We start from the raw sequence: 27,890 nt of genomic DNA, 5'->3' as shown, positions 1-27,890 counted from the left end.
GTACATGGAAAATGCACTGGGGTTTTACGTTTTGGGGCTCCCTACTTTTCACTCGCCCACCCCCCCACATGACCGTTCACCCCGTAACTTTCTATGCACAAACTAGTCAAACAGTAGCTCCTTTTTAGAAAGTTTCGTCAAATGGTACCAAAGTTATTAGCACTACAAAAATGCATTTTCTATAGAAATGCTGACCTAACAATAACTTCCCAAAATTACAGTGACTTCGTAAAGTTTTAAACTCAATGAAATTTACCTGTTATAGTAATCTTAAATAACTATAACTGGTGCCCTAAGGTAACTATTACCCGCGCCATCGCCATGCACTGCTAAATAAGCCACAAATTATGGCACTCATGACATATTTGATAACATCATTGATAATATCAATGTAATAGCTGCAGTAAAATTTTTGATGAAAAAACTGTGGATGGCGGGGCACGAGTTGTAGCTACCTTGGGGCACGAATTATAGTTAGATGAGGCAACTCTAACTGGTTGATTTCTATGGTTTTGTACGTTTAAAATATGAGCCTAACTATAACGTCCCCGGAACCCTAAAAAAAGAAAATGCTTCCAGACTATGATAAGTTCTGCATATCTAGACTGTTTCAACCACTTCCTACCAATACATAATTTTACCTCTGGGAGTTACAGCCACCTTAGAGCACGAATTATAGATAGGTGAGGCAACTCTAACTGGTGGATTTCTATGGTGTTGTACGTTTAAAATATGATCCTAACTATAACGTCCCTAAAACCCTAAAAAAATGCTTCCAAATAGACTATATATAATACATTCTGCATATCTAGACTGTTTCAACCACTTCCTATCACTACATAATTTTACCTCCACTAATTTTTACACCAGGAACCTAAAAACAACCTCCCCTTGGGAGTACAAAGAAACAAAGACAGACTCTTATGGGCGAGTAAACACTATTCACCCTTTTGTAAATATATATATATAATACACACACACACTTATCTGATTAATATCAGAATTAAAAGTAAACCAATCTAATATCTAATCCTAAATCTAAGTAATGTTATCGGGAAAACAGGATTCTTAAATAAAGAGGCAACACCCCGGCAAGTTCAATAATTTGTTTTCATCATAACATGCTCGTTACACCTCCCCGCGGGTCCACAATGTGGCGGAGACAGTCCCTTCCATTTGGCACAGCTAAATAAAAATCATTAAGTTGGTGTCTAGGAAATGATGTTATATTTTCATTGTTTGAACAGTAAACGCTCAATTCCACAATGCCATTATTCTGTATGTTCTGATGTTTAAACAGGATGCTGATAAATCAATAAAATCAATAATAAAAACATCAAAGAGTTCATTTGGTTAGCAGTTTTGAGAAGAGAGGATTTGCCGCATACCCAGTGTAACATGCACTGGCTTCCATTTGATCCCAAAGTAAAATGTAAATATCTTTGTATCATCTGCCACGATGGAAAGGTGATATTAGTTCCCTGTCTTTTTTCCGACACTATCAGAGGGGATGAGTTTTACCAGAAGAGCAAAAAATGAAGTGACCAAAAACTAACCTGGTACCTTATTAAAAATTGAAGCACACTCCATAGAACAGGTATGTGTGTGGGTTCTGTGAGAAATCCGCAGGTAGATAGATTATATAATTTAGAAATTGTCATTAACTCGAAAATCAGCGCTCCTGTCCATGCAGAAACTCAGAGCCCTGCAGGGATTCAGATGGTCCAACCTCGCCTTCTCCTTGGTTAGATGAAGAGGATAGAACCTTGGCAAGGTGATGTATTGGAACAAATCAAATGGATAAAGCACTTCATATAGGAAGTGAGCTAGGTCCAGCTAGTCTGAAAAAAAGAGAACTGCGGATCCAGAGCCTGCAGCAAGGCTGAGGTAATGGCAAGCAGAAAAACAGTCTACAAAGGAAGACCGTGGGTGGGCTAACAAAGTGAATTTATCAGAAAAGTAAGCACCAGTTTAAGGCCCTAGTGCAGCATGAAAAAGGGGTGAAACGAAATGTCATCCCCTTCAAAGAAGCATAACAAAAGGAGACTTGAGCAACAGCTGGTAAGCCAAACAAAATCCAAAATGGCCAGCAAAATACCCATTACAGTGCCCACACCAAAGACAAGCTGGGCAAGGGATAGTGCAAAACACAATATATACGACAAACATAACATGAAAGCATCAACTCCCTCCTCAGAGCACCAAGTTAATAAGGGTTCCCAGCTTTTAGGATAGTCTTAACTGGGGGGAAATTGTTGACAAGATGAAGTATACCACCTCCAACAGCAGAGCAGAGGAACTCAGGTTGCCTCACTCCAACTATAGGTACAGATTTGGAAACTCTGGAGATTTGTATGCAGAACCTGTCGCTTCCAGTGCAATCCGATGTCCACTATGAACAGAAGTGGTGATGATCACTCCATTCAATTAGGTGATAGTCATCACCATGGCCACTAGTGATGGGGAACAGAAGGGCTTCCTGCAAGTGAGGCATGCAGCTGTAGATTCAGCTCAGCTTCCAGGAAGATCCCAATGTTGTCCAACAGGACCATCTCCCAGTGCTAAGCACAATTAAAAATTGGGAACCACTGAAGCACTGGGATGTGCCAATTAGTGTGGGGAACCAGCAAGCAGAGCCAACAGGCACAGGACTGAAAGGACAGAGAGAAGAAATTCCTCCAGAAACATCAAGGTTTTAACCTGAATTTTGGAGAGGCATAAAGGGCTTAACGAAGATAGTGTCCTCTTCTGCCCTGATACAAAAAAGATGCTGAAAAAGCTGGAGGTGAGTCTTAGGGAGATTGATGAAAATCCCCAGGCTTGTGGTCTAAAGGTGATCCAAAACCAGATGTGGTGAGCCAGTTTATAGCAGTCAATCAACAGGGTATGGGAATACAGAGGCCATGACCAGCGTAGATGTGCCGCAACCATCATCTGTTGAGAGAAGAGGGGCTGGTGTTAGCACAAACAGGACTGCAAATGAATACTGGATGAACCCCTCTCCCGCTTGGTGACGACATGATTGGAATATGAAACTATATATCCTGAGCAGTAGACCTGGCATCCTTGGCAGTCTCCCCTGTCTTTTTTTGCCTCTGCTTCCTCTGTTTTTACTGTGTGCTGGACTTTGTTTTTTGTTGGTTTTGGTTTTGGTACTCTGCGCACTTTACCACTGCTGACCAGTGCTAAAGCGCAAGTGCTTCCTGTGTAAATTGTATGCATAATTGGCTTTTCCATGATTGGCGGATTTGATTTACTAGTAAATCCCTAGTAAAGTGCACTAGAGGTGCCTGGGGCCTGTAAATCGAATGCTACTAGTGGGCCTGCAGCACTGATTGTGCCACTCACGTGAGAAGCCCTGTAACCATGGCTCAGATCTGCCACTGCAGTGTCTGTGTGTGAAGTTTTAAACTGCCAATTCGACCTGGCAGGTGTACCCGCTTTCCAGCCCAAACCTTCCCTTTTTGTACAAGTAAGGCACCCCTGAGGTAGGTCCTAGGTAGCCCCTGGGCAAGGTGCAGTGTATGTTAAATGTAGGACATGTACTTATGTGTTTTACATGTCCTGACAGTGAAATACTGCTAAATTCAGTTTTCACTGTTGCAAGGCCTATCGTTCTCACAGTTTAACTTCGGGACTGCCTTTAAATATCTTTTAAGTGCAGTTTCCCACTGGGAGCTGATAGAGAAACGAAGTTTGGAGTCTCTGAACTCACAATTTAAAAATACATCTTTTGGTGAAGTTGTTTTTAGGTTGTCAGTTTGAAAATGCCACTTTTAGAAAGTGAGCATTTTCTTGCTTAACCATTCTGTGCCTTTGCCTGTTTGTGTATTCCATGTCTAGGTCAGACTGACAGTTGGGCTGTTGTTAATTCCCTCTAGACAGTGACACAGAGGAAGCTGGGGTGTAGCCTGCATATCCTGATGAGTCTCCTGGGCTAGATGGGGGTGGGAGGAGCCGACACACCTGAAATGGCTGTGACTGTCCTCACACAATGTAGTATCCAACCCCCTGGTGTGTGTCTGGGGCCAGGTCTGGGCAAGGCAGGATCTTGTGAACAACAGAGACTTTCCTTTGAATTTTGCTTACTTCAATGGCAGAAAGGGGTGTAATTAGTGGTCCCCAAACCCCAGACTACTTCTGAACTCAAGAGAAACCGCTTCCAAGGTGACGAGCTGGAAGAGTAGTACTGTCCCTTTGCCTGTGAGTGTGCTTTGCTGGGTTGGCCTGCAGTTGCCGCATCTGCCTGAAATAGTACAAAGACTGGACGTTGTGGTATATTTCTGCTTGTGAAGTGTCTGCAAGGGCTTGTACTGAGTTTGCCTCCTGTTTTGAAGTCTCAGGGCCATCAAAGACTTCCTCTGCCAGCACCTGGACTCTCTGCTGAGGCTTCTACCCTGCCAAGTGGTGTTCACTCCAGTCCCTGGACCCTTAAAAGGTGACGCTGGTGGAACTACGGCGGAAATCTATGCACAGGAGCCATGCGTGGAAAATTTGATGCACAACCTGCAACACAGCTTGTAAAAACAATGCGCCAACTGTATTTGGGCTGAGAAATTGACTCAGCACCTGCATCACAACTGGAAAATCAACGCATCACCTACATCACGGCTATGGAAACTACGCAAACCCACTTGCGGCTGCTGAAATCGATACAAGCCCAATACAGCATGGTTCCTCATCACTGTGCAGGTGGATTTCGAAAAAACATAGTTGCTGGGCGTCAAAATCAATGTGAACCTGCCCTGAACTGAGGTGCCAGTCTGGAAATTGATGCATCACTCTCTTGCGGGAGCAGAAAATGATGCATCACCTACCCGACCGGAGAAGAAACAACGCACGGCCTCACTTGTGAGTAAGGAATCGACGCATCACTGACATTCTAACACACGCTCGCCCGTGCGGGTTTATTTTTTATGCATACCAGGTACTTTGTGTAACATCAACGCATCCATTGTTTTCTATAGAGTAAATCTCTTTGTATTTTAAAAATTCATATCTTTACTTGTGTATGTTGGATTTTTGTCATTTTGATCGTTTTATTTAGATAAATTTTGCTATTTTTCTAAACTGGTGTAGTGTGCATTTTGTAGTGTTTTCACTGTATTACTGTGTGTTTTGGTACAAATACTTTGCACATTGCCTTTGAGATAAGCCTGACTGCTTGTGCCAAGCTACCCAGAGGGTGAGCAGGGGTTATCTTAAGTGTGTATCTCCAGAGTGAGGGTCCCTTGCTTGGACAGAGTGCAAACTGACTGCCAACCAGAGACCCCATTTCTAACACTGCAAATTAATGGACACCATCCAGTTTTCCAGCAACAAAGCCAAAGGGACTGTGCAAGGGAAAGCATCTTGTATATTCAATGGAAACAAAGGATTTCAGAGTACGAAGATCCTGAATGGGATCAAGAAAATAGATAGTTAAAAGAAGGTAACACGAGTAACACCTGTGCCCAATCGCAATCTCTATAACCAGTTCTTTGGCATCTATTATGGAAACACTGACAACCTCCTGCAGCAGTATCAGGGCACAGTTTGCTGAGGGGACAGAGGGAAACATGGGACTTGGGGGGAAGCACCTTGGAAGGGAAGGCCATGGCTTTGTTCGATAATCTAGAGGACTCAATAGTTTGTGGCAATGGAGAGCCAGCCTGCCAAGTAAAAGGCTAGCCAACCCACTGCAACCTGCATGTGCAGCCTTACGGGCGAACTAAAGCAGTTTGGAAATCAGGAGGAGGAAAAGGACTTCTGCTAATACTTTCATTGCCTTTTGAAGCTTCCAAACCCCTTGTATCTGAGAAACAATTTGCTGGGTTGCCAGAGGGCTGGGAGGGTTGGCACTGACAAAACTGCCAAGTCTTGAGCTGAGGCCAAACCTTCCATGAAGTGCTCCAGCACTGAAACAGCCTTCCCAATGAAACATTTATCTCCATATTCATAAGATTTGCCTCAGCGTCACCAGAGAACCCGGTGAGTGTGCCCAAGCATGACAACAGGTCAGAACCGAGGAATCAAACTGCACCATGAGTCTACTGTATCCTGGCCAAAGCAGAGGATTTATTTGGTTGCCCTCTGCTCATCACGTACCACTTCAGAAAAATCCGCATCAAGATGATTGGGAAAATCAGAACCACCAAATGTCCCATCGCCCACAGAGCATAGGAGTAATGAACCAAAAGACATATAGCATTAGTGCATTCAAAGACCAAGCTCCCAAAAGAGAAAATCCTTCTTTTCAAACTCTTCAATAAATTATGCGACCGGACCTGGAGCTATGGAAAGAGCTCTGTGTGGAGGAGATGTAAATGTATGTAGATTTGTAGAGTGCACTATCATGCAGGAAGGTGATGGAAGTGTGCACAACAAAACTCTCCATGTATGGGTAAACATCAATAACTTCAGGTCACCTGGCGCAAGGTGATGGTAATGGACAGTTTGTGAGTCCACCACAGACGCTTAGGATGGTTTGAGCCTTTCAACCAAGATGGAGCCCAGCAAAGCTATTTGGAAGAGGAAGAAGGCTTCAAGATAGATATGATATTAGCTTTGTTTACCTCCACTGGTAAAGCCAATCCTAGAACCTCAGCAACCCTGCGCAAAACTACGGTAAAAGAGACCACCTTTTTGGGGGCGCCCCTGACAGGCCTACAAGCGAAACTGTACTTTAGGGAAATTTTTCACTTATATGTATAATAATACGGTGAAAACACCACAGATTTTCCAGTAAGCACCACAGACCTACACTATGAACGCTCACTCATTTTACAGGGCCTATCAAGGTCAGCACCAATCCTTGCAGACATCCTTCTGCAACAGGCTACCTGTATGCCAATACTGGTCTGTGTATGACGGTAGTCTCACGCACACACGTGTTCTCTAATGTACATATTTAACCAGTCCTGTACACTCGCAGCAGTGATCTTATCTCAAAAGGTGGTGTAAGGTAGAGGTTAGCATGCTAAGTCTAATTAATGTGAATTAATAGTGAGCGGGCCTCATTCACAGTAAAAGTCAAAAAAAGAGTCAACTGAAAAAGAATTCCTGGTAGACTGAATGGGAGGAACAAATTTGCTACACCCCTCATGAGACGTATCAAGGCGACTGGATTGTGTGGATCCAAATAAACACACCTGCATCAGTAAGAGGTAGAAGATTGCCAACCACATTACTGTTATCATTCTCCTGGCATGTTAAGTCAGGCATATGAATGTGGTCAGAAGATACCCAGCACAGTGGGTGAAAGTCAATCTGGACAGTGTCAGTGCTGGGTGCTGGGTGCTGGAAACTCCAGAAAGGAAATAGGGGGCTCCAGGCCTTGAGCTGGCACCGGAGCAGGTTTGGGGGCCAATTGCATCTCCACCAAACAATGTTACCAACTTTAAGACATCCACCTCAAGTGGAAAGGGCGACAAGAAGCAGAAGAATCTGTCACTCATAGTGAGTCCATGCTATGGAGAGGTTTGTCTTCCACTCTTTGATGGCGCTGAATGATGTTGTGGGGACAGAGAGCAACATCTATTTGTGGCAAGAATGATACTTTTTAAATGTGGAAACCTTTGGGTAAGACATAATGCTAACACACTACAAACAATATAAATTTGTAGTAATACATTGCAAGAAGAGGAACTCTGTAACTGGGCTGAAGGGCACAGAAAAAAGGCACACACATCAATGCACCAGGGTGCCTGCAGCACAGATTGCCATCCACTGAAGTAGCCCTTTAAACATGTTTCAGGACCGTCATTGAAGCCTGAATGTGCAGTTTTAAACTTCTATGCGGACATGGCAAAAACATCCCTTTTTTAAAATATGTAAGTCACTCCTATGGTAGGCCCCGAACAGCCCAGATGCAGGGTGCAGTATATTTAAAATGTACCTTTACGTTTTACATGTCCTAGTAGTGAAAAACTCTAATTTGTTTTTCACTACAGTGATGCCTACCTCTCCCATAGGCTAACATTTGGTTGCCTTATTACATTTAGTAAGTGATAACTTTAAATTGGGAGTAGGTGGACAGGTTGGGTTTGGTGTCTAAGATGTGTAATTAGAAGTCCACTTTAATGGTAAAGTCAGATTTTTTGTCACAGTTCTGAAAATGCCACTTCTAGAAAGCTGCATTTCTAGTTTCAACCATTTAGTGCCTGCAGGCTATTCCTGGGTCACATGACTAAGTGTAGCTGGCAGTTAGTCTTTGTGTGTTGCTCTCAGACAGTGAGACAGGAAAGAAAGGTGTTGGCAGGATGGGCACTCTGAGTTAAGGGGGTGGGGGAGCGGTCACCTACCACAGCTGCACATCACAAAGGTTCTGCCTGAGCACTCTCACAAAGGGTTAGTTACTAGTCTGTTGTGACCCCTGACAAGTAGGGCTAAGGCAGGAATAAGGCGATAACTTACACTTCAGGGGGTGGAAATCTCTAGAAGCATCCTCCACTTCAAAGTTGGCACAAGGTATTAATGTTGGACCTTGGACCCCAACTCTTCAGTACACTTCTGGACCTATAGACTCTGCCAGGAAGGATGACTGTCACTCTGCTGAATGGCACCCTGCTGTGCTGACCTGCTGACCTCTTTCTGGGGTAAAAAGGAATGGACCTGTATCTCTAAACCAAGGAACTCAGAGTTACTCCAATGGCTAATTGGTTGGCCTCCTGATAAGAAACCTCAGGAAAGGACAGGCTTCCAGCAACCCTGAACTCGGCATCTGGACTCTGTCTTCCATGGGTCCTGCCCTCCCAAGTGGTGCCAACCGAGTCCTGGACCATTAGAAGTGAGCATGAAGATGCGCTGCAGCCCATCTGTGAATTCAGCAGAACTGACGCATCTCCTCCGTGGTGTGGCGCACCTCCTGCAGAACCGGTGCATTGTCTTTGCAGCTGAGTGCATTGCCCTCGGAATTGGCACATCACCTCTGCTGTGTGGTCTTCCCAGACACAAGCATTATGCACCTCCCATCACAGCCCATAGGAGCCGCTGCTGTGCGATGGATCTCCACACAAGGACATCCCCTGCGTAGCTCCCCAGAACCACTGTTGAGTGATGCATCTCCTTGTCCAGACCTCACATTGCCTCTGCTGCACAAATAATCTGCAACACAGCAGGGGCAGCTCCTGTAGGAGCAAAGTGGCGGGCGGGGGCACAAAAAAAAACACAACATAAATAAATAAATATAAAAAAAAGAAATGTACCTCACCCGCCGCTCTTCTGGCTCCACTTGCAGGCACAGGCTTCCAGCCTGCCCTGCAGCCAATCCTAAAACTACTCTCGCATGAGAGCAGCATTAGGATTGGCCGGAGTGCCCTGACTTGGTGCTTCCAGGCAGACTGGGAGCCTGTGCCTGCTCTCTCCAACCCAGCAACACAGTGCCAGGCTAGAGATAGCTTAGTACGCTTGTGTGTTTGGCCGACTCAAGGCAGCTGGGAATACACATCCGCACTTAGGTGTGTGCATACCACTCCCCTCCATCCCAGTCATCACCCTTGGCCCCACCCGTTGAAAAATAAAAAGGATAATAAACACTGTTTATTATCCTTTTTATTTTTCAATTTGCAGCTGCTGGTGGGGGGGCAACACTCCTCTTTCATTGCAGAGGAGCCGCCACTGCAACACAGACTCCGCATCTCTTTGCAACCAGGATTTAAGGTGCTCTTGTTCAACAGGCCTAACTGGGTCTGTGTAGCCGGCCTGCACTCCATCGCGGCCAGCCTGATCTTGTGACTTTGCCTCTGTCTAGCACAATCAGATAACCACAGTGGTCACCTTGTGATTCTTGGCTCTAATTTCTCAGGACATTTTTAAACTTGCATAGCTCTGTTTCCACTGATTGTATTTTTGTCATTTTGGTCTTGATTTATTAATTAAAAATGCATTCTAGTTTTCTAAATTGGTGTGGGATTTCTCTTGTATTGCATTTCACTTTATTTCTGTTTGAAGTGCTGCAAAAATGCTTAACGCATTGCCTCTAAATTAAGACTGACTGCTCTATGCCAATCTACAAGAGGTTTGAGCACGGGTTAATTTGGGGTTTGCTTGTGACTTCACCCTGGCAAGGATTGTGGTTTCTGCTTGACTAGGATCTCACTCCCTCAACCAGTAACCCTATTTCTTACAGCGCCTAACTCTGACAGCACTGAATAGCCACATTAGGGGAATTATGACGCAATATTAATTTCTACACCATACCAATAAGGACAGCACAAGAGTGCTAAGATGTGTTCACTTTACAGACGCCTAGAGGAGGTTATGCCATATGCCATGCCACAATCCCCAGTGGCAGAAATAAAACGCGGGGAATGAAAAAAGACGAGGGATCCACATCAGTTAAAAAGTGATGCTTACAATAGTTATATAGCTTAGGCCAAAAACTAAGTTATCTCGAGCCTCTTGAAGAATAGGTGTTATAATTACACAACTAAACGGTAGCCATCCTAGCAACTGTTGAAGGATAAAAGGCTAAGAAAGAAAGGCTGATTTGAACTTGTGACCTGTAGACCTCTTGTTGTGCTCTCAGTTAACTGAGCATTTTACATCACAGGTTTTTTTGAAGCAGCACGTCGCTGGCAGAAGCTGTGAGCCCAAATACCAGAAACACAATTAAGACGCACAGCTTGGAATGCACACGCTGTGTTTATTATACAGATGTGGCTTAGACAAAAATACACACCTCGGTCTCCATTAACGATAAAAAAAAGGCGAATTATTTACGACGGTTATATTTAAGACCATGAGCTAGATTGTATTTTTGCGCTTAGTAAGTGCTGTAAATATCCAAGTTAACTGCACTCATCATTTTTGGACGGATGAAAGGCTAAGACAGCCCTGACAGATATTAACCAATCTTCGGCAGGTCTCGTCAGGCGTTTAGCACACTTAGTAGTCTTAGCAGCACGTTACCCATAAGATAGCAGGTCCAGGGCAGAATGTTGAGTACATTCACTGTGGCACTGATGCCATATTAAGGCAAAGGCTTTGTATTCTTACCTGACTCCCTGGTGCGACCTCTGACAACCTCGCTCCACGGGCCAGGCCCGATGGCGTTGAAGGCCTGGATCTGCAGTTCGTACTCTGCCCACTCTTCCAGTCCTTCGATGGTGTACTCCCTCTCCAGCCGGTCGTTGATCACCTGTGCAAGTGGGGGACTCTGCAGGTCAGGACGCCAGTATTTTACCCGGTAGCCCACGGACTCCGGGTTGCCGTTGTACCGCGAGTCGGGCAAAGGCTGGGGGGGGGAACCAACGAAAGAGGTTATTCAAAAAGCCGTGTGCAGGACCCTACATGAAAAACGAGGTATACAAACAACATCATGCAGCTCGACCGGAAGGGGTGTGGGCGTGAAAATACCCGAAGGACTATACTGAAATCTAAAGAGCAGTCGCTCCATTCGTGTAAGGTAAGAAAATAAATTACTCATTTGGGCGACAGGCACCACCCTTTGGTGAACCATGACCTCCTCTTTCGGACTATGGGAGCAAACCATCCTGCTTCTTAATAACTGAGGGGGTGACTAGACAACATGGGTCCTGCGTGGGCCTCGTTGCTATGGCACTGCTTGGCTGGCCCAGGCGCAGCCGAACGATGTAGCTGAAGGCACTGTGATGTCACCGCACGGGACAACCGAACCGATTTCTTGTTGCAGTGACGTCACAGCGGGCGCCCGAAATGTCCTTTAGCAAAAGCGCCCCCACAATTTAAACTAAGGGATGAACGCACTTTAATCTAAGTGAAGTATTGTTTAAATACAACACATATATTTTTGTTTCTGTCATTTGACAGCGGCACATGGGCATTTTATTGCCTTACATCTTAAAACATTAAGCTGTCTCAACTCACAAAAAAACTAAAAATAATTTGTGAAAGAGAAGCACAGGTCGGCAAAGAACCCTGAAAAGAGCTAAATATACCCCATCAATAGACTCTCCAGCTTTCATATTAAAAAATAGTAAAACGACCTACACCATTCATATCAAAACCTCATTATTCATATAACCGCCTTCCCCAGAGATGTGTGTATAAGTGGATGTTAATATCATAACTTCAAAGTGTTGTAAAATTCAAAGATACAGCTGAAAAACGTGAATTCACTGATTCAATTTTTTTCTCAGACGCCCCCATCTCCGAGCACTCGTTGCTTTTCTTTTCGCAAACAGCTGGAGTCTGGCCCTCTCGGTGGTGGGTTCATCAGATATGGAATTATCGATTCTTCGTCTTTGGATCACCAAATGTTTTTCAGAAAAAGTCCGTAAGGAAACCTTTTCTGTTAGCAATAGTCGCTTTAACTCAATTATCGGCATTTCATTTCCTACCCCCAGGCAGTGAAACTTACTATAAAGCATGTACCCTTTAGAAAGATTTTAATAACAAGAGGCAACCTTCCTAAGCAAGCGAATCCCACCTCTGCCATCCCCTGTGTGGTGGTAACGGACATACGTGGTGCAGGGGTAGACAGCTCAGCAATTACAACTATCCCGTGTCAATCATGAAACAAAAATCATGTGAAAATGTGAGGAAAACCTTTCCAGTTATTTTTTTTTAATAAAAAGGTTTATTCAGTCAGAGTTTTCATTTAGAATCTCAGGTTATATCTCTGCATTGAGTGACATTTAAAAATCTGAAGCAGAAAAAAGATTGACTTTTTTGTCATTCAAAAACAGTTTTAGAGAAGGAAAAAGTCAGTACCCGGCATGCCTTGCTCTAATTTGATGCGCTATTCACGTGGGGACAAGAGCTGAGCCAGTCAGTCATTCAGCCTGAACTAGGCCCGAGCCAGGCTTGGCATGCCCTTCTCTAGCATAAATCCCATTTACTGCAGAGAACAGCCCATCCTTTGACTAATGAAAACTGTCAGTACAAGGCTGTTAGCTTTTTTAGGAAGGCGTGTTAAGTATTAAATAAGATTTAAACAAATAAGGCAACATTTTGCAGCGCTGCTACTTTTAACTTCACACTTGGTGTGTAGATGATGCTACGAGTGTGAAACATATTTGGTACTTTCTTCAAATTGAAGGTGCCAGGGAAAGAACCCATCTATCACGTCTGTGGGCAGGCTGCGATATTCTCTTCATAACAAACCTGCTTCCCTATAAACGCCCAGACCCTCCTCTAAATATTCATAAGTCCTCAGTGACTGCAACAGCTGCTGATTGCCAGCAGACTGGCTTCAGACTCAACTAGCAGAGCGACTTGGAACCTTATGATATTTTTGCGCTGTTCATTGTAGGGCAAATCATTTTAGGCAGAAACATACATCTTTGCGTTCTTTCCATCTAAGAAACATCTTCAACTGTGAATAATCAGTCAGTGAACTGTGCAAGGACTTTTCAGACTGTGCCCACTTACCACCCATCGGATCCACAGGCTGGTCTCACTGGCGGTGCGCAGAGTTAGGCTCCCTGGTGCTACATCTGGGGGCGCCTGAAGGGTCTGGATCACGCGAGAGGGTTGACTGAGAGGACCCGCACCAACGATATTCACCTGTCGCATGCGGAATCTGAAGCAAGACCCAGCACAATAGCAAATTAGAAAATAAAGCTCAAGCCGGAGAGGCCCTATCAATCGATTCTCTTCACCTATGTTTTTTAAATTCATATTTTAGATAGAACAACCAGCTGACAAGCATTTCATACACAAAGACATGTTGAAGGCTCAACGGCTAATATCATAGTAACTGCACATTTCTGTGGTTGCATTCAAGACAGAAAGGCCTTGATGATGAACATAGATAGAGGATAACTTTTTAGAATATGGCAGGATAATTGATAAATTGTTGAACTTCAAATTACGCAACAAATCAACCTGTCCTCCTCCTTTTTACTTATTTATAGAGTTTGTACACCATCAAGGCGCTAAGACTCAAAACAAAACACTTCGCGCTGGCTGCCTCAAAACCTATATTAACAGAAAGAAGGATTGTTAAAGCCTTCCTGAAAGCCAAACAGATGCTATGTAGACAGCAGTAGATTATTCCAGAGTTGAGGTGCAACAGAGCAGAAAGATTTACCACACAACAGGTTTTCTTCATGCTCCGGATGGAGAGGAATAAGGACTATATTAACTTGCAATTAATGAAAAACGCAGCAGAGTATCAGCTTATCCTTTTTTGCAGCGTATTTAGAGGTTGGAATTTATCACATGGATACTTAAAAATGAAACATCTCTTGAACTCTGGTTTCTGAAACCCAAACATACGGATAGGACAGTGATGTTAAATTCTCTGACCATGCCATGGGGCGCAGAAGCTGGTCTATGTACAGAGCAGCCACTGATATTCACGGACTGTGCTGGGAAATCTGTAGACTAAAAGATCAAAGCTTGATTTCTAAAGATAGAGATTGCAGTGAGTACAAAGCTAGATCCAGCTCTAAATGGCCTGCTTTTGCTGGCCCCATGGAAGAAGTGCTCCAGGAAGAGGACACCTTTTATTTCTCTGAAGGGAAGCCCACACAAGAAGCTCTGATTAGGTCCCTTAGTGGGTCATTAAGGTTGATATATATTTACCATCTTGAACATCTTCCTTGAGCTGCATTCATTACCTGCCTAGCTAAAGAAAGGCCTTTGGTATTACAAACCTTGCCCGAAATCAGCGAAATGGGCAAGGGTGGGATGACTGTGTTATAAGCACTGAAAAAAGCGCCTATGAGGGCCACCTTCTGGAATTCCTCAATATTATTTTTCCAAACTTGAGACTGTCAATGCTCTGTTATTGTACATTTTACCTTACACATTTTAGCAGGACCACATACAGAGTAAAATGCATTTGAGAGCAACAACAGTTTAGCAGCATCAACACTGCGCAGATGACATAGACGAACAGCATATTTTTTAGGACTGAGATCCACCGTGTCCGCAGCTGTCTGTAAGGAGTTGCGACCAAACTTATAACAACATGGCATTGCATGAGGAACAAAAATACATTTTAGACCGACAAAGAAGGGGAAAAGAAATACAAGAAAAATCGTAAACATCTGCACAAGCCTGCACCCTCACAGTGTGCAAGGAAGTGACTGTCAGAGATGCGGAATGGACATAGCCATCTTTGTGTGTCAGAGTGGGGAAAAGTCGTTTACACTCAAAACATGCTGCCCTACATGGGCAACGGGGTAGGTGGCGGCGAATGTGGGGATCGAGGCACCCCTATAAGGTCTTTGGTTGGAACTTGACCGACAGATTATTCCAGCTGGCCACGATGGGGGTACTTGTGCAGGCCCCAAACTTCCTCTCTGCGCAAGGCCACACTCTCAGCCTGAGCCCAGGCTTTCATAGAGTGCTCCCAGGCAGAGATCACAGGAGGAGACAATGATTTCCATCTACGAAAGATCAGGCAGGTGGCAAGTGTTAAACTCAAGTCAAAAAAGCGAGTGCTGACCCTGTTTTTCTTGGTCCGGCGTAGAATACCCAAAAGACACACCTCGCATGTGTGTAACAAGGAGCGCCTTGAGCAGTTCGTTAAGCGAGTGGTGATGCCATGACAGTACTGATTAAGTGACGGGCACAGCCAAAGCACGTGCAAGAAATCGGCCTCAGGCAAGTGGCAGTGGGGACAAGACGCATCTATGTAGTGAAAATAGTAGTTCATCTTGTTGGCAGTGAAGTAAGCACTGTGTAGCATGTAATACTGTATGAGCTTAAAACGGGTGTTGCAGGACATCAGGGTGGAGTATGCCAATATAGCCCCCACTCACTGTCTGTGCAGGTGTGGCCCACCTCAGCATCCCAGTGGCGACGTAAGTGGCGCTGCTGCATGTGTGCATAGGGAGCTGGTAAACTGGCATGTTAAGTGGCAACACGTCCCTATGATGTGCAAGAATTGAATTGTGAGGTGTATTTCGTGCTCTTGCTGCATGTCCCCCAAGTATGCTCCTAGCTCCCCTATAGGAGAATTATAGAGTAGGAATTGGCCTGGAGGAAGCCCATCGTCTGCAAATCATCCAGAGGAAGGAGAGTGCGGTCACAATATAAAGCCCCTGGCGTGTGAAGACCCGCCTCCTGTCAGGGGGTTCCCTCTGCCAAGTAAGTGACCATCCCACACTCTCTGCCTGTGGTGCGTCCAGGAAAGGCAGCGCCAGAACATACGTCAGTACCATCCTAGTTAGGAAAAGGCATCGCCGATTACAGTGGCATGCCACTCGCAAAAGGGGAGAACTGGGCAACAGGAACTTAGAACAAGGATGGAGGAGGTGCAAAAGATGAGGCAAATCTCATTGGGAGGAGGCAGTGGCCGCTAGCTGGAGACCTCACAACCATTGGGATGCCCACTGCAGCTGAGAGGCCAAGTAAAAGTGCTCAATATTTGGCACTCCAATCTTCCCTGATCCATAGGTAAATAAAGTTTATTAAAGGCCACCCTACAGTGCATGTCATGCCAAATTATTTTGCCCGTCATACGTTCAAGCGAGTGGAAGAAAGGTTTAGTGATATAAATAGGAAGGTTGGCAAAGAAGTATATTAAATGGGGGAGCATCACCATTTTTCTGAGAGCTATGTGTCCTGCCACTGAAAGCAGGAGGGACCTCCAGAAGGCCATCTACGTCCGCAGTGAAGTCACCTCCCTAGTGAGGTAACCATCCTGGACCCCTCCCTCTCTATGACCCAACAAATCAACGCCCTCACCTCCTCATGTTTTAACACACTCCGCACACTGAAGAAGACATTCAAATGGATCCCCACATAGACCAGAAAGACAGTCACCCACGCACTCATCAGCAGCAGGTTTGACTACGGCAACGCCCTCTACGCCGGCACCACACTAAAACTCAAACGCAAACTACAACGAATCCAGAACTCAGCAGCACGACTTATCCTCGACCTGCCCCGCCATGAACACATCTCACCACACCTCAAATCCCTCCACTGGCTCCCCATAGACAAAAGGATCACCTTTAAGATCCTCATCCACGCACACAAATCCCTCCACAACACCGGCCAACCTACCTCAACGAAAGAGTGACCTTCCACACTCCCACACGCCACCTCCGCTCCGCCGACCTCTCCCTCGCCACAGTCCCTCGCATCAAACACACCACCACTGGAGGCAGATCCTTCTCCTATCTGGCCCCCAAAGCCTGGAACTCCCTCCCCACCCACCTCCGCAAGACCCAGAACCTCCTAATCTTCAGGAAAAACCTTAAAACCTGGCATTTCGAACAGTGATCTCCCCTCCCCTCTCCCCCCACTCCCCCCTGCCTCCAGCGCCTTGAGACCCTCACGGGTGAGTAGCGTGCTCTATAAGTCTCTTTGATTGAATTGATTGATCAAGGAGGTCAGCAGGTCTATGATATATGCAAATGCCTCAGTAACAAAACATGTCAGGCTGCCACGTCAGCAGAGTATTGATTCGAAGTTCAGGATCTGTCATTGTAGCGGTAAGAGGAAACAGGCAGGTTTTGGCCCAGTTAACCTTTAGGCCAGAGATTTCTATGAATATATTGAGTGTCAATGCTATGTCGGCCAGGACATCATGAATATCCCTAAGATACATGAGCAGATCATCTGCGTAGATGGAAATTGTGTGCATGACATTAACCAGTAGAATTCCCCAGTCCTGCCTATGCGCACAAAGGGCATGCACCAGTTGCTTTTTGGACAGAGAGACGAGAAGTGGGGATAACGGGTATCTCTAGCGGGTACCACTATGAATCAGAATATGGTCAGATATTAAGCCACCCATTTTTAACCTAGCCAGTGGCTCAGTATATAGAAGTTTGACCAGTCAAAGGAAACTGACCCCAGGCCATATCGTGACAGTACTCTGAACAGCAAGGCCCACTCCAGTGAATCAAAGGTTTTTTTCCAAACCCAATACCAGTCGGCCTGCTCAATGCCAGATAGGCAGGGTGCATTCCAGAACCTGGAAAAGTCTGCAGAGATTTTGTGAGGTGTTGTGGGTCAGAACAAATCGGTTTTGATCCGGGTGCACCAAAGTTGGAACCAGAGCCATTAAACAATCTGCTAGAATCCTGGCAAGTATTTTGTAATTTGTGTTAAGGAGTGCCAGCGGTCGGTTTTGGTAGAGATATAAGCAGCGCTTTGCGAAGCATGGCTGGCAGGCAGGCAGCCGACAGGGCCTCATCACATAGGGGGTGATTTTCCGTCCGCCAAGGTACCGCCGCCAAATGACCGCGGCGGCCATTCAAACATTTCCTCTGGGCCGGCGGGCGCTCTCCAAAAGAGCGCCCGCCGGCCCAGAGGAAATGCCCCTGCAACGAGGACGCCGGCTCAGAATTGAGCCGGCGTAGTTGCAGGGGTGCGACGGGTGCAGTTTGCACCCGTCGCGTATTTCAGTGTCTGCATTGCAGACACTGAAATACACAGTGGGGCCCTCTTACGGGGGCCCCTGCAGTGCCCATGCCATTGGCATGGGCACTGCAGGGGCCCCCAGGGGCCCCGCGGCACCCCCTACCGTCATCCTGTTCCTGGCGGGAGACCCGCCAGGAACAGGATGGCGGTAGGGGGTGTCAGAATCCCCATGACCGCCGCCATGGAGGATTCCCCCGAGCAGCGGGAAGTCGGCGGGAGACCGCCGACTTTCCGCTTCTGACCGCGGCTGAACCGCCGCGGTCAGAATGCTCGTGGGAGCACCGCCAGCCTGTTGGCGGTGCTCCCGTGGTCGGTGGCCCTGGCGGCCACCGGCCGCCAGGGTCAGAATGACCCCCATGGTGTCTTTTGACGAGGAGCTAGAAGGGTAGCATATGCTTTATAGAATTGTGAAGGGCTGGAAGTCTTGCAAGTGGTAAGGGCATGGAAAGCCTACTGAATTTCGAAGGGTGTGATAGAACCATCAAGTTCTGCTCTTTGCTATGGTGACACGCAAGGAAGGGGTACATTAGCCAGAAAGGAGTCTATCTCATCTGTGGAGATAGCTGCCACTTACGTGTATAAGGAAGTGTAAGGGCACGTTAGCTCGGCATGTATGTCTTTGTGTGTGTGCAGAAGGGTTCCAGATGTAGTGTAAAGTGCCAGAATGGGATGTCACACCTTCTCCTCGCAGATGAGCCAGGCAAGGTGTGATCCCGATCTTTCTGCCTCAGTGTGTGTTTTGGCGGAGTGGGACGCATACTTAAAGTCGTATAATGGAAGAACGCATTCCGTTGCAACACACGCCGTTACCATGCGTGCGTTACAATCAGAATACCATTACCACGCATAACCTTTACCACGCATGCCTTTACAACAAATTACATTGTAAAAGCATGTGTGTTAAAGGCATATGCGTGGTAAAGGTTTTCCCTAACCCCTGCACTGAGTTCTTAGATGCGGTCCCCGGTGTGACCCCCTCGGCTTCCATTCCTTCTGAAAACGATCCAACCCCTGCCCTAAGCCCTAAAACCGGCCCCCAGCGTGACACTACCCATCCCCCTGTCATCTCGCTTCTAAAAACTACCCGACCTCCACGAACCCCAGCGGAACACTGCCCCAGCCCCCATTTAAAAAAAAACATTACCCTGCCCTGAACTCTATAATAGTACCCTGTACCCCCTGCCCAAGGCAAATAACTGTACCTCCCAGCCAAGTCCAAAAACCATCCCCCTCGCTCCAAGCCCTAAAACTGTCCCTGGCCTGAGCCCTAAAACCATCCCCTCGCCTCCCACCCCAAGCCCGAAAACTGCCCCCCACCCCTGCCCTAAAACCGCCACCCCTGATCTATGTGAACGTGAAGTTTGTGTGCATGGGAATAGAATACGTACACCCTTGTACGAACATTGTGTGATCACCATATATCTGAATATCTGATAAATGCCAGTCATTCAGCCAATTAGCCAGCGCCGGCAGATTTGAAGTAGAAACCGTTCAGGGAAGAGGGGGAGGGAATGGTCTAGGTCAACCATCAGGAAACTGCTGAAGTTCTCATCCAGCAACCAGGGGATCCCATTCCAGCATGACAGCACACTAGACATAGGGCCTCATTATGACCCTGGCGGGCGGCGGAGGCCGCCCGCCAGGATCCCGCCCTCCAAATTACCGCGCCGCGGTCAAAAGACCGCGGCGGGTATTACGAGTTTTCCCCTGGGCTGGCGGGCGGTTCCAGTTAAACCGCCCGCCAGCCCAGGGGAAAACGACCTTCCCACGAGGATGCTGGCTCGTAATCGAGCCGGCGGAGTGGGAAGGTGCGACGGGTGCTACTGCACCCGTCGCGTATTTCACTGTCTGCAAGGCAGACAGTGAAATACATTTTGGGGCCCTCTTACGGGGGCCCCTGCCGTGCCCATGCCATTGGCATGGGCACGGCAGGGGCCCCCAGGGGCCCCGCGACCCCCCCTACCGCCATCCTGTTCATGGCGGCTTTCCCGCCATGAACTGGATGGCGGTAGGGGGGGTCAGAATCCTCATGGCTGCGGAGCGCGCTCCGCAGCCATGGAGGATTCCAATGAGCAGCGGAAAGTCAGCGGGAGACCGCTGACTTTCCGCTTCTGACCGCGGCTGAACCGCCGCGGTCAGAATGCTCATTGGAGCACCGCCAGCCTGTCGGCGGTGCTCCCGTGGTCGGTGGCCCTGGCGGCCACCGGCCGCCAGGGTCAGAATGACCCTCAAAGTGTCCAGCAATCCTGCCAGCTCAGAAATACGGCGACCTTCAAGTCAGCCCTCTACAAATATATATCGACCCTTCAGGTCAGCAACCGTGGTATCTGAAATGAAGGGGACCCCTGTTTTAATCCACACCAGGACTCTGCTCCCGTAAGTGTCTCTGCAACTGCGCAGCCTCTGGTCTGGTGATATGAGACTCCTGTGGAAACACTATGGTGGTCATTATGACTTTGGCGGTCCTGCCCGCCACGCCGGCAGTCAGACCGCCGAAAGTGTGGCGGGGCAGGACCACCAAATTATGACCGCTGCGGTGAACTGGCTGCATCACAGCCAGTTCACTGCCTGTACCGCCAGAGCGGTGGGACCGCCTGGCTGAAGGTAGATCACCTTCGACCCAGCGGTTCACCTAACACTGCCCGCGGTATTATGAGTATCCTTTTCGCCAGGTATTCCGTGGCAGCAGCCCCGCCACAGAATCCCTGGCGGAAAGGATACTGGCGACAGGAATACAAATTCCTGTTGCCACAACAGGACCACCCAAACCACCCCTTCCATGTAGGAGGCCCCCCACCCCACTTCCGACCCCATCTGAAGCCCCCCACAGCCCCAAGCAGCGAAGCCCTCCTCCCCCTGTGCTGACCCCTGATCCACACACACACACACCCGCCCACCTGATCCAAGCACGAACCCACCCACCTCCGATCCACGCACACACACACACCACACTTACATACATACACGCACACATGTAGTCATCATATGGCGGCAGTGACTTTGGCGGTCTACGGAACAGACCGCTGAAGTCATGAGGGCCTATATGTTTTGAACAGCAGTGCAAAAAACAGTATACTGGGTATCTGCGGGAAGGATTATGCAAGCCTCGTACATTCCGCGTGAATAAATTGGTGCAAGCCATAGTGGTAGCCGACTAAGGTATAATGTCTGGCTTCAGCCAGTAGGGTCACACAAGGAATGTCCAGCAGTTCGTGGGTAAAGCAAGTGCGCCTGTAACTATGAACTATTGAATATTAACACAAGTAAACTTTGTTGTTGCTGTCTCCCCCCATATCTCCAGCCAGCTGCTGCGAGGGGGCCAGAATCTCACATCGGTCTACCCAGGCCCAGACCTCTATAGGATCTGCAAATAAATGATTTTTGCCTTCCTGAATAACTCAGATCCACACAGGAAATAGGAGGGAGCAGTTCTAACTGATGTCCCTGAGTCTGTGTTTAAAAGCTAGAAATGTGCTTTGCTGACGTTGACCCACCAATGTATAGTCCGGGAAAAGCATCACTCTGCCAATGCCCTGTTGACCACTTTTGAACAGACCGTGCGCAGTTTATAGAAGCAGTAAATTCGAACGCTGGATAATTTGGTGGTCATTTGTGGCATCAATATTTTATGATTCTTTAATTAGTTTGAATGTCTTGTAGAATGCTGGAAGGCAATGTTGTACCTGCCCCATGAAGAGTAAGTAGGCTTAGAAAAAAATCACAGGGTTATCTGACCACTTCTACTTAACCTGTTGAACCATAACATAGCTTGAGTAGACTGATGGCTGTGTGCTAGGATATGGTCAGAAATACTGTCTGATACAAATATCAGGTCATAAAAATTCTTACAAAAATCTTGGGCCATGAGGTGCATATTTTCTGTTATTTACTCCAGTAAACCAATATTGTAAATGGTACTTAGGACAATAATTATGTCCGACTATGTTCTGACAACAATATTCTGATAACATACCAGACTGACTGCAGTAAACGCAATTGTGCAGTTAGCCTGACTTCTCAAGGCTTCCTGTCAAAATGCAAGGAATTATAGGTTTCTGAATAAACAAAACCATGAAGTCGCTCACATCAGATCTACAGTTGTGTCATTTGTCATAGCCTCTCATTACCTTCATAGATCTGGGGTACAGCAAATGGAGATGAAAGAAGGTGAGCTGCTCTCATCTGCAATAACTGGAAGGAGATTAGGAATCTAGGTGTTTTCTAACTTGTAATAAGTGTATGGAGTAAGTGTATAATTGAGACATTCTCACCTGTAGTAAGTGTGTGGAGTAAGAATAGGAATTGAGACATTCTCACTTGTAATAAGTGTTCAGACAGAGATTAGGAATCGAGGTGTTGTCACCTGTAATAAGTGTAGGGAGTGAGATTAGGGAGCAAAGTGTTTTCACCTGCAATAAGTGTATGGAATAAGATTAGAAATTGAGACAGCCGTACTTGTAATAAGTGTACGGATTGAGATTAGGAATCAAGGTGTTGTCACCTGTAATAAATGTACAGATTGAGATTAGGAATTGAGATGTTCTCACCTGTAAAACGTGTATAGAGTAAGATTAGGAATCAAGGTGTTCTCAACTGTAGTAAGTGTACAAAGTGAGATTAGGGATCAAGGTGTTCTTATCTGTAATAACTGTATGAAGTAAGATTAGGAATTGGGACATTCTCTCTTGTAATAAGTGTACAGATTGAGATTAGGAATCAAGGTGTTGTCACCTGTAATAAATGTACGGATTAGGAATTTTAGATGTTCTCACTAGTAATAGATGTATGGAGTGAGATTAGGAAGCAAGGTGTTCTCACCTGTAATAAGTGTACAAATTGAAATTAGGAATCGAGGTGTTGTCACAGATTAAGATTAGGAATTGAGGTGTTCTCACCTGTAGTAAAGGTACGAAGAGAGATTAGGGATCGAGGTGTTCTCACTTGTAATAAGTGTATGGAGTAAATCTATTAATTGAGACATTCTCACCTGTAATAAGTGTACAAATTGGAATTAGGAATCGAGGTGTTCTCATCTGTAATAAGTGTACGGAGGAAGATTAGGAATCAAGATGTTCTCATCTGTAATAAGGGTAAGGAGGACTACTAGGAATCAAGATGTTCTCACCTGTAATAAGTGTATGGAGTGAGATTAGGAATTTCCAGCATCTGGGCATCAGATTCATTTTCCACCTCATAGAGATCGACCCACTCCTCCTCATCTCCAGTCACTCCAACCTGAGCGGGGAAACAGACAGCGGTGTTTAATTCATGCAGCGCACTGGACAGAATTGACACAGATCTAAATCATTTAATTTGAAATGTTTTTAAATCAGTAGATATGTTATCTGGTGTTCTGTATATGGGGAAGAAAACCAGCTTTCCAATACCTTCAGACCATCTTATGTTACCTTTTAAACAAATGGCCAGAGACAGTGTCACAGTCCTATGATAAGAGTCAATACAGCATTTCGTGGACGCCTCCACGATGCCGCTGACTGGACTCAATGGCTTTGGCGATGTGGCACAGTAGTTCCTTATCACATTGTAGACCCGGAGCCTCACTAGCTGCACTCGCCCAGCTTCCTCCCATTGAAAACCACTCTTTCCAGATGGCTCTTTCCATAGCTCTACAAACCCGGCGAGCCAGGCAGGTTGGTTTCACCAATACTTGCTTAGCTGTAACTAAAATATCACATTTGCGCAGAGTAGTCCTGATGGAAGAGATACATACTAAGGTAGCATGGACATATGTGCTACAGCTTAGTTAAAATCGAGGCCAGATGAACTAATGGATTGCATAAACAAAATGTGTCAGTATGGACCATTTGTATGGTTTGACTTGAGCATGAATGTTACAGATGTGTAATCATTTTTCCTAAATGGGGTGGAAGACGGCAAGTCTGGTGTGAGACTTTCGCATACCTCAGTGCCTGTCATTTTCTCTCTGTGGCTGGAAGATCATGTTTTAAGGATGCTTAAACTAGGAGATATTTTCCTACTAAATATCAGTTGAGCATACACCATCATATATTGCGTACCTAGGTTTTTCATCCATGGAGGTTTGGTTTGGTAATATCAAGCTAAAACACTGGTCAGCTAAGCTCATATCTTGTCAACACAGATTCGCAGAGATATTAGTCAAATCAGATTTCTGCAATGTCCACGTGTTTGTCACACTAAGTGTATGTATGTAGTGGTATTTAAATAGGGCAAACCTAGCTAGGAAGCAACAGAGCACTCTACAGTAATTGGGGGAATAAATTCGTGCCCATCAAGTGGGGATTAGACAAATACTTTTCACACATTACATTTCAAATTTTTTAGGTACAAGGAGATTACGTGATTTGGCCAGAATCGCATGATGTTGAGTGAAGTGCAGAGCCTGGAATTAGAACCTGGATCCTCAGATTCAAAAGGTGATATCTCTGGTCACGAGGCCACATCTCCTCCCCAAAAAGTCAAATGTATGCAACATGGAAAGGGTCATAAGACAGGTCTGCTGTTCTCATGCGTCATTTTCGGAATAGTCAGGCGTATTGACAGCTTTTGGAATCGTAGTTTAAGCTTCTGTTGAGTGGTTTACGTTGGATTTAGTGTGGTGTTGTGGTTAATAGTGTGGTGTGGAAATGTGAGACGCGGTGTGACTGGGTTGAAAGCAAATCGGATAAGGGAAGTTTAGACTTAATGGTGAGGGGTCTGTGGAGGTGTTCTGCAACGATAGGAAGTTGGTATGGTATGTTATTATAGTGACATGTGGTCATGTGGATGAGGTGGTGTGGTTACTGGAGGAAGGGATGAGAGTGATAAGGTGTTATTTAAAGGGTGCCTTAGTGTTGTGGTTGGCAGTGTATTGGCGGTTTGTGGAGAAAGGAGGAGTTGAACTGCTACCCAGTATGTGTTGAACCGGCGAGGTAGACAACTGGGTTATTCCAATAATGGCAAATCGCTGGAAAAGAACATTTATTGTGAAGTATCAATCTGGCAGAAACATCTTGCTACTTATAAATAAGGATACAGGCAACATAATGTGATTCAAGAGGTTGACGTGGAAATGGCAAAGAAAAAAACTTTGCAAACCTTGTGAATTTTTCCATACATCATTTGAAATCTGAACAAACTGTTTTAGACACATAGCATTGAGGAAATCAAAATGGTCATGGTGAAGGTGCAAGATGTACCCCTTTTCCATGAAGGAATTACGGCAAAATTACTAAGCCTTCTTGGTAGCACAGCGAGCATGGCTAGACTGCGCAGCTGGGCAAGCGGGCAATCCCCTGGGACGCTAAAGCCCTAGGAGGCCGGTTTTGACACTTGGAGGCCGCTTTAAGCCTCCAGGAGCGGTGGAGCATGTTACGGTCTCCTGGTGGCAACTTGAAAGAGTTGCTCTCGTTCTAGCGTTCATTACCAGGTCTGCACACAGGGGCTTAAATAATAATTTTTGCAAGGGCTATTTTCAGTTCCCAGACCGGCCTTGACAGTGAGTTTATGCTTGCCGGCATCTGCAGAGATGCGAAGTCCATTACTTTGAGTCCGTGGCCAGGTATAAATAAGTTATCCATCTTTCTGAAATCAGTACATGGAGTATCAATAAATTGAGCATTATAAGTTCTGCTGCTTACAGCGCTTAGAAACGGAAGAATTATGGTATGAAGCATTGTATAAAACAAGTTAAATTAATTTTTAAATTACAACTATTGCTGTTGAGCAGCTGACACATACACCTACCTCAGAATATAATATTAGTCAGTGACATTTTAGGATAACTCCTTAACTCGTATGTTGAAGCAAGAGACAAAGGGGGTCATTCCGACCCCGGCGGTCGGCGGGAGCACCGCCAACAGGCTGGCGGTGCTCCTGAGGGCATTCTGACCGCGGCGGTATGGCCGCGGTCAGAACCGGAAAACCGGCGGTGTCCCGACGGTTTTCCGCTGCCCTGAGGAATCCCCCATGGCGGCGCAGCTTGCTGCGCCTCCATGGGGGATTCCGACCCCCTCACCGCCATCCTGTTCCAGGCGGTTTCGACCGCCAGGAACAGGATGGCGGTGAGGGGTGTGGTGGGGCCCCTGGGGGCCCCTGCAGTGCCCATGCCAATGGCATGGGCACTGCAGGGGCCCCTGTAAGAGGGCCCCACTTTGAATTTCAGTGTCTGCTTAGCAGACACTGAAATTCGCGACGGGTGCTACTGCACCCGTCGCACACCTTCCACTCCGCCGGCTCCATTCGGAGCCGGCTTCCTCGTGAAAGGGGGTTTCCCACTGGGCTGGCGGGCGGCCTTTTGGCGGTCGCCCGCCAGCCCAGTGGGAAACCCAGAATGACCGCCGCGGTCTTTTGACCGCGGGACGGTCTTCTGGCGGTCCCCCAAAGTTTCCTTTCTTGGGAAACTTCTACCTTACTTATTAAGCGGTAGATGCATTTCTTATCATTCTGGACTCTATATTTGCTTTAGTGTGGTTGAAAGAATGATCCTCCTACGCCTTGGTTCCTACTTTCCTCCACACATGACAGAGCTCAAACGAGCCCGAGGCTTGCCTGGAAGGACCACCATGAGTGAAGAGGAATGAATTGACTGTGTTCGTCCCCTCTTTCCTATGATAGGATATTCCTTTTGACTCCTTGTATTACCATGCCTGTCAGTACCGCAAGACCGTATTTTTAGTTTCAAGTGACATGCGCATTAAATAAATGATACAGTCAGCAGTAAGCGACACTATCTCATCCCCCAAAAAAAATAAAACTAAATACCTTTCCATGTCTCAAACTCCATTTTAGCGCTGAAACAACGCGACACCGACAGTTTCCCTGTGTTGCTTGGAAACACCTGAATATATTCTCCACAAATACTGGAGAGTTATCATGTATAATTGAATTTAAATGCCTACAGGGAAGATTTGAGAAAATTACCTTTTCCGTAAGCCGCAGAACTGCATCACAGACTTCTGAAAAAACAGTTGATGTGAACAAGTAGCTTATATGCAGTGCAGCATTCCCCCGAAAAACACATCCTCACAATCTTATGCTACAAACAATATTGATGTCTAAAACCCTGTCAAAAAACAAGTTTGCTCTTGACAGTTTATTTCTGTTGCATTCTTGAGTCACTGATTTATTGCAGGGTTCTTATACCTTTGGTGACGTTCACCCCAAAAAAAAAATCCACCATAAAGTATTAGAAGGACAAGAAAAACCTGTCCTGGATGAACTACTCACACATGGATCACGTCCACCTGAGAGATCTATGTATGAGGAAGTCTATCCAACTGAGGAATGATGTCATGAAATTAGGAGAGGGGGAACCCCAGGACGGTTTCATTTCCTTGAAGGTACTGTACATGATGCAAAGGAAGGACACCAACTAGGAGGTAGAGCTCGGTGCTGAGGAAGAGATGCAAGATGGCTTAACAAAAAGCTCAGTTGAAGTACAGATAGGGAAGCCTTTGTAAAATGCCTGGACATGTCATGATAAAAGCAAGTGGACAGAAGGGAAGACCAGGCCAAAAAACTGCGGTTTGGCCTCCAATCCCCTAAACACACGAGAGGGCACCGTGAATAAACTACAGGTTACTAATGGGAGAGTGGTCCAAGTCCCTCAACACTGGAGGATA

At 46.2% G+C, this 27,890-nt stretch overlaps 1 protein-coding gene across 1 annotated transcript in view; it reads right to left on the bottom strand.

Annotated features, from left to right (window-relative positions):
* The window catches only part of SDK1 (sidekick cell adhesion molecule 1), a 2,061,301-nt gene that overhangs the window by 480,509 nt on the left and 1,552,902 nt on the right, over positions 1-27,890 (bottom strand). Inside the window, exons 23-25 of the mRNA XM_069209963.1 lie at positions 23,414-23,523; positions 13,333-13,483; positions 10,978-11,215 (exon numbers count right to left, since the gene is read on the bottom strand). Of these exons, the coding sequence (XP_069066064.1) occupies positions 10,978-11,215; positions 13,333-13,483; positions 23,414-23,523 (499 nt within the window). The remainder of the gene's footprint in view (positions 1-10,977; positions 11,216-13,332; positions 13,484-23,413; positions 23,524-27,890) is intronic.

This window comes from Pleurodeles waltl, chromosome 10 (genome assembly GCF_031143425.1).
Source record: "Pleurodeles waltl isolate 20211129_DDA chromosome 10, aPleWal1.hap1.20221129, whole genome shotgun sequence".
In the NCBI taxonomy this organism is placed as follows: Eukaryota; Metazoa; Chordata; class Amphibia; order Caudata; family Salamandridae; genus Pleurodeles; species Pleurodeles waltl.
This window is presented reverse-complemented; position numbering and strand designations above follow the sequence as displayed.